The sequence below is a fragment of the Hypomesus transpacificus genome, chromosome 1 (genome assembly GCF_021917145.1).
Source record: "Hypomesus transpacificus isolate Combined female chromosome 1, fHypTra1, whole genome shotgun sequence".
Taxonomy (NCBI): domain Eukaryota; kingdom Metazoa; phylum Chordata; class Actinopteri; order Osmeriformes; family Osmeridae; genus Hypomesus; species Hypomesus transpacificus.
In genome coordinates this window covers 3,966,015-3,972,614 of record NC_061060.1, presented here as the reverse complement: position 1 = coordinate 3,972,614, position 6,600 = coordinate 3,966,015, and the positions used below count along the sequence as shown (strand labels likewise).

Genomic DNA, 6,600 nt, shown 5'->3' with positions numbered 1-6,600 from the left:
TGATGCACTCCTCCATGCAACATCACACAACCAAGGATGCCATCTTGCCAAACAGACAGTTTGGGGTAACTTTCCACCTTTTTCACACTGTCAATGTGCTTACTGCAACAACACTATGCTGGACCAAATAGTTCTGCCCTGTCCCCTGTTGTAAAAATGCTCAGTTGGGGACAGGGGCGTAGGCAGAATAATATTTTTGGGTAGGCCTAGAAAAATATAGATAGGCATCTTTTCAGTCTTTTACTTATTCACTTTGTGATGTGCCCTCGGTGCATAATTTCCTGTGCCTACCCAGGCCTACCCGTGGCCACGCCTCTGGGTGGGGACAACTCCTCTCCTCCTCACCAAGCGAGTGTTGAGCTCTATCAGACCAGAAAGACAACATTTGCTCTCTACTAAAGCAATATTCCTTCATCGTGAGAATGTGGTTCCTAACCATCACAGGTAGATGTTTCTGCACAGCTAACAAAGAGCACGCTCCCTGCTCCAATCCGAGCTCTGGGCAAGGAAGGCCCACAGCTGTTCAAAATTAGTGTTTAAGGTCATACCCATGGTGCTTTCCTCATTTCATAAAAGCCCAATCTACTTCAAAAGGTTAAATTAAACAAGGAATCACTTAATTAAATAACAGATTACTTAGAACACTATGTTCAACGACACCCACATGAGTTGTCTTGTCAGTGATATTGTTCCACTAGATTCTGCACAGGGTTGTATCTGAAGGGTGTGTATGCAGACACATTTACTCATCATAATAATACTGCCAGGCCTGTTCCTTACAGCTGCATGGTTCTTGCTGTATTTTTACATGTAAACACTTTTTCATACTGGATTACGCAAGAAGTAAAAACGTGTCGATAGCTTGGTTTGTTCCATCTTGTGGTGTGTGTGAGAGGGTTCATTCACTGTTGTGTCTTCCCTGCTTCTCGGCAGTGAGGAGCTGCAGAGAGCAGCGTGGACCAGGGCTCACGTGTTTGTACTTCTCTCCACACAGGCAAAATAAATGGCCCTCTTACCAACAGTCTTGGCAATGTCCTAACATTACACAACAGAAAATGCCATGTATATGCACAGGCATAGTGTGACAGAATCCAGTAATATAGAGCAGAGTTACTCAACTGGTTTACGGGAGCTACAATTCAGCACACCTGATTCTAAAAATGAGTTGACTAAATGTAGCATTTTTATCTGAAACGATTGCATTTGTACACTAAAATTGTATTTTTTTTATTACATTGACCCTCCATGCTTCCTACAACAATGTTGATATTTCTGACTGTAGAATGTGACTTGCTAAATGAAGGCTCATTTTCCATGAGCCATTTCATGAGACTGTGGACAGATGAGACGGCAGTCTGCAGTATGTTCTGTGTGACACGGTAGCGTGAGGACCAGCATGACTGGTGTTGACACCGCCATTTGGACACCATCTGCCCCCGGGTTCCCATGGAGACAGGCAACAGCTGTGAGTTGAGAACTCAGTTTCGCACACACTACGACACGCTCTGTAGACGTCAGTCCTCAAATCCTGCCTTGCTTTGGTCTCGTATCAAATTTTGTTGTTGTGCAAAAAGCAGTATCAGTGGTTTATACCCGGGCATTCTGATCAGCAAGGATTTGTGGTATGGCCAGTTCTGCAGGTCCAGATTCACCTCACTAACACGGTGTCACCGACCCAAGACCATTGTTGTCAGATTTGATTAATGCTTCATGATTGACTCTTTTGTTTAGCTACATCTGAATTTTAAAACCTCCTTCCTTGTTGACATTTAGACATCTCATAACACTAGGCCTCAGGATTGGTTAACCCCTTGAGGTCTCCTGAATAAATTCAGATCTCGAAAGTCTGTTTTCATTTGTTCTGCACCTTTTCTATGGAATAAACACCAAGAGTCTATTCACTTAAAGCTCTACCATCTTTGGGAAAAAAAAAAACTGGAGGGAGTATTTTCCCCTTTTTTGGAGGGAGTCCAACTACTGGACCTTAAGGTCATGCTTTCAGGGAGTGGCTGCTGCTGCTGAGGCCCCCCTTTCCCTTCCCCCCCCCCAGACACAAGACGCCCTTCTCAGCCTCTCACTAGTGCTGGGCTAAAGCATTAAGGTGTGTTCTCAACCTCCCTGACAGGCTTTCCAGAGATTTGAATGCATACCTGTTCAAAATGTCCCTCTCACAAATACAATCAGCACTGCTTGGAAATGTCAGAATAATATGATACATTTTCCTGTCTGCAATTAGTTTTCCCTTACCAAAATGAAACAATTTAAACATTGATGCAAATAAAGCATTAACAAGCCACTAAACCAACACGTGGTAAAAACAGTTGTAGGCTACAAACTTCTGTTGATAATTGGTAATACAGGCTCTCGTCTATAGCGTCAGCTGTATGGTGAAGAAGAAGTAAAAATGTTTCCAATCAAACGGTTTCTCACTGCAATGTTTCCCTCTCCGGGATCTTGTTGTTCCACAAGACAGTCATTCCTGTTATGTGACGTGCTTCCATGTGCCACCTTGAGGTCGGTCAGTCAAATGCACTTCATTCAGACAAGCGAACATTCCAGATATTTCGAGATTTCCCAGCATCAGATTTGACTGCATGCGCAGGAAACAGTATAAACGTCTAAATTGAAGACGGAAGGTGGAATAATGGCTTGATGTGAAGCCATGCTGCGGGTTCCAAATATGTAATTAATAATTACTATATATTAAGAATTGCCTCCAGTTGGAGACAGTGATAGGCCTACTTCCTTTCGAAACTGACAATTTGAACTTTGCAGTGAATTCAACATGTGCTAAAAACCCAAACAGATGGGAAGAGGTAGTTTCATGGTAGTTTAATTTCAACATTCAACATAGGTATTTATCATCACACGCAAACTCATTATTTAGAAAAGCTCCATGTCTGTTGTAACATCTAATACAACTAACGTAATACTCATAAATTGGATTGCAAGGCATTATGATTGATGCTGTGTAGAGTCTGGGCATGGCAGACACAATCCATTAGTGTTTGAGGCGAGAGATTCATCCCGATCAATACAATGACCTTACACATGACAAAGTTAGGAATCTGCTGACAAGAATCCTCACTTGTTGTTATACAGAACTTCTGGTCTTCATCTAGGCTACTGAATTAATAGTGTTAGTAGGACGGGTATAACGGATGAGTCCAAATATGGCTCCCCCTCCTGGCCACTTGGTCTAAAAACAGTCATCCTGCGGATGTCAAAATCAGGGATTCATCCAAGACAGTGAAAAGTCACCGACCTTTCAAATAGAAATGCATTGCATATTACACGCAAATTTCATCTGTAAAGCTTAATGAATTTCTTGTCTTTGAACAAATACCAGTAATACTGAAGGAGAAAACCGCATAGGCGAGACTCGCTATTACAAATGTGCTACAGATTTTCCTACTTGAGGAGATTTGTGACAGTTATCTTGGAATAGCTGGGGCACAACAGCGAATTAAACGGTGAACATTATGAATGCACATCCTATGGCACATTAGACAACAGTCGTTTGGAGTTTCAGGGACAAGAGTTTGTATCCACTAGTAGGTAGCTGTCAGGTAAAGTTGAGGTCCATTGTAAAATCTGGCTTTCCTCTTAGCATCGTGGTGGTAGAATTCTTTAAGCTTCCGTACGATGAGAACAAAGATTGCCATCTTTCTTTGTCCTCTGGAAATTTGCAGCAACAGGCTCTTCCTTGCAGCTTTGCAATTGCCCACTGTATATCAGTGTCCTTTCATTACTATCTCTCTCCCTTTGCCCCCACACATGCAATACGCTAGTAAATACTGTAACTCTAAGGGTTAGGGTATACATTTATATTTATACATAGATTCCATATACTTTTAGCAACGTTAGCATTTGTTTTTCATGTGTTTTCTTTAACGGTACAAAATAACTTCTCATATGAAACATTATACTTCATCATTTTATAAAAACATAACACTTCTCTTTATTTTAATTTTCTTAAAAACAAAAACAAATGCCATAATAAAAATAAGTTCTATGTTTTTTATTTTACAATATATTTTCTTTTCCCCTCGCTCTCAAAGCAGCTACAGAAAACAAGTCCCTTTTTTTTTTGTCATTGAAACTTTCGCGTTTGTGAAATGGGGTGTTTTTTTCTTCTTTTTCTGCAGTGATGGGTGACTGACATGGTGGTGCTCAGTGTGGTGGCAGCATCAGTGTTACAACGGACATTTGGCACAGCTACACTCCAGGGTGGTCTCCATCTCCTCAGAGTAGGTGGAGCCGTCCGTACAACGGAAGGAGACTTTCCGCCGGCGGCTTTTGGAAGGGCCACAGCACAGTCCCTCCAGGCAGGAACGGGGGCACTCCACCCGGGGCACCTTGGTAGTGGACGTGCAGGTCTTCATTGGATGGTGGCGCTTCAGGACCTCTCGCACTGCTTCGCCCTGACAGGTTAACTCTGGACAGCACACACACACACACACTCTTGCTGATAAGACCAGTGCGTGTACTAACGTATGCTTGTGTGTGTCACACCTTTACAGAAGGTTGTTTGTATGTGGATGTCTTAAGAGTACATTTCTCACCTGTGTCGCAAGTAGGGCCAGTGTAGCCAGGCTGGCAGAAACACACAGGTTCCCCACCCTCTGCCATCCTACACTCCCCATGGCCACAGTGGTGCCCCCTGCAGCCTGGAGGTTCTTCTCTCTTGTCACAGTACAGGCCAGAGTAGCCCTCTGCACACTGGCAGCTGTAGGATGAGTCCTTGGGAACACACAAACCATGCACACATCTGCGGGACAAAAAGGGTCTAAAAGTTACAGTTGAAAACAGTGACACCCTCACTCTCTCCTCCTACTTTCCTCAATGTGTGTAAGGTGTACTTAAAGTAAACAAAACATGTTCATACTTTATAATAATGCAGTATGTAGTAGTACTACATGCAGTTTGTTAGTATTTGGTACAATAGTATGTGAGTTGGTATTTTAAGTATATATATGCACAGCTTCCTTACCTGCTGGTCTGACAGGGACTGGGGGCAGTCCTCTGGTCACACAGCACTCCTGTGCGCCCGGGAGGACACTCACAGGTGACGCCTGTCTCCCCCTCCTGCCGACAGGCCCCCTGGGCACACACGCTGCAGGAGTGGCACCCTGGCAGGGCCCCCTGTGCCCCCCGGGGGCCCGCCACCCCGCCCAGGTCTTGGAGGTCACTGTTGATGCGGACGTTGTGGATGCAGCCGTTGAACAGGGGTGGGTTTCGCTCCGGGCTGGGGCGCAGGACAGACGCCACGACCTGGGATGGCACGCCTGGAGAGAGGGGTGGAGAGAGGGGTGGAGAGAGTGAGACAGGAGAGAGGGGTGGAGAGAGTGAGACAGGAGAGGGGGGCGGACAGAGTGAGACAGGAGAGAAAGGTGGAGAGAGTGAGACAGGAGAGGGGGGGGGCGGACAGAGTGAGACACAGGAGAGAAAGGTGGAGAGAGTGAGACAGGAGAGAGGGGTGGAGAGAGTGAGATAGGAGAGAGGGGTGGAGGGGTCCTACTGCTTATGTAGAATTGCGTGTGTGCATGGTGGTGCTGACCTCCAATGTAGAGCTGTGTGTTGTGGTCCATGGAGGGCTGGCGCAGTAGCTTGCCCAGACTCTTGGGGGCACCGTTGTCCACCACCAGACTTAGAGAGTGGTTCTGGATTAGCAGCTCCACCGTGTGGAAAAGGCCGTCATTCACTGACTCCACACTATTATACACACACACACACACACGGGCACACACATGTATGTACACACACAGGGAAATGGAAGGAAAAGTGTGACAATACGTTTGTACAATGTCGAGAAATAAGAGATGAAAAGACTTCACACTTTGTTCACCAAAATGAATTTGTCCCCGTTTCACAAAGACCCAGTAGTACCAGCGCTGGCCTGGCACACATCCAGTTCCCACACTTCTGGGTACAAAACACATTTTTTTCCCAGCAGAGTTTAGAGTTACTTGGAGTTTAGTGAGCTTGGCCATAAAGGAGTATGCTTTGGCGAAGTTCAAGTTTATTTCTCTGGATAAGCTGCTGGACTGTGCTCAGTGCCTCAGAGGCTGCAAGGGAATCGTTTGTTTTTGTCAGAGAGAGACGTTACGGTGGCCTGGAGTCAGGACCTTTGCTGACCCTGTGACCTTAGAGAGCCCATGTGAGAGAAGGGGAGGGGAGGGGGGGGGGGGGGTAAGCTGGGGTCAGATTCTCCCAGCTGGTGAGGTTTTATTTGGAACAAAGAAAAGCAGCTTCCGAACAAACCGAGACAGTGATTTGGCACGGATGAGTGTGTGTGCGCGTGTGTGCGTGTGCGCGTGCGTGTGCACATACGCATACAATTTCACATACAATTTTCATTATTTTATGTGAAATTAAGGGGCGTAGTTTTATTTGCAAGCTACTATAAAACTCCATAAAAGATCGCAGCAGAGTTAATAATTAACCTACACCAAGAGTTCACTATGCCTTTCTGTTCTACACCAAAAAATTGGGTTTAGCAGCATCAACAAAAAAGGAATTTGTTAAGGCAAACTTTCATCTCTTTCTCTGTCCAAATGCTCAACAATCAACAAGTTTCTAATGGTCCGTTGAGCACAG

The 6,600-nt window shown here is 45.1% G+C and overlaps 1 protein-coding gene across 1 annotated transcript; it reads right to left on the bottom strand.

Annotated features, from left to right (window-relative positions):
- Nucleotides 1-2,817: 2,817 nt before the first annotated feature.
- slit3 (slit homolog 3 (Drosophila)) lies at nucleotides 2,818-6,126 on the bottom strand. Its single transcript, XM_047020393.1, has 4 exons — nucleotides 5,561-6,126; nucleotides 4,994-5,288; nucleotides 4,566-4,771; nucleotides 2,818-4,438 (listed from the first exon to the last, which is right to left on the bottom strand). The coding sequence occupies exons 1-4, from the start codon at nucleotides 5,991-5,993 to the stop codon at nucleotides 4,197-4,199; spliced, it is 1,176 nt and encodes a 391-aa protein (XP_046876349.1). The 5' UTR covers nucleotides 5,994-6,126; the 3' UTR covers nucleotides 2,818-4,196.
- Between the last annotated feature and the right edge of the window lie 474 nt (nucleotides 6,127-6,600).

Bases quoted from the DNA above. Each gene is read 5' to 3' on its own strand.
- slit3 (XM_047020393.1), bottom strand. From the start codon at position 5,993: ATGGCCAAGCTCACTAAACTCCAAGTAACTCTAAACTCTGCTGGGAAA. The intron at 5,289-5,560 runs GTCAGCACCACC...CCCTCTCTCCAG, and splicing joins CACACAGCTCTACATTGGAG to GCGTGCCATCCCAGGTCGTG. The intron at 4,439-4,565 runs GTGAGAAATGTA...TGTGCTGTCCAG, and splicing joins TGGCCCTACTTGCGACACAG to AGTTAACCTGTCAGGGCGAA.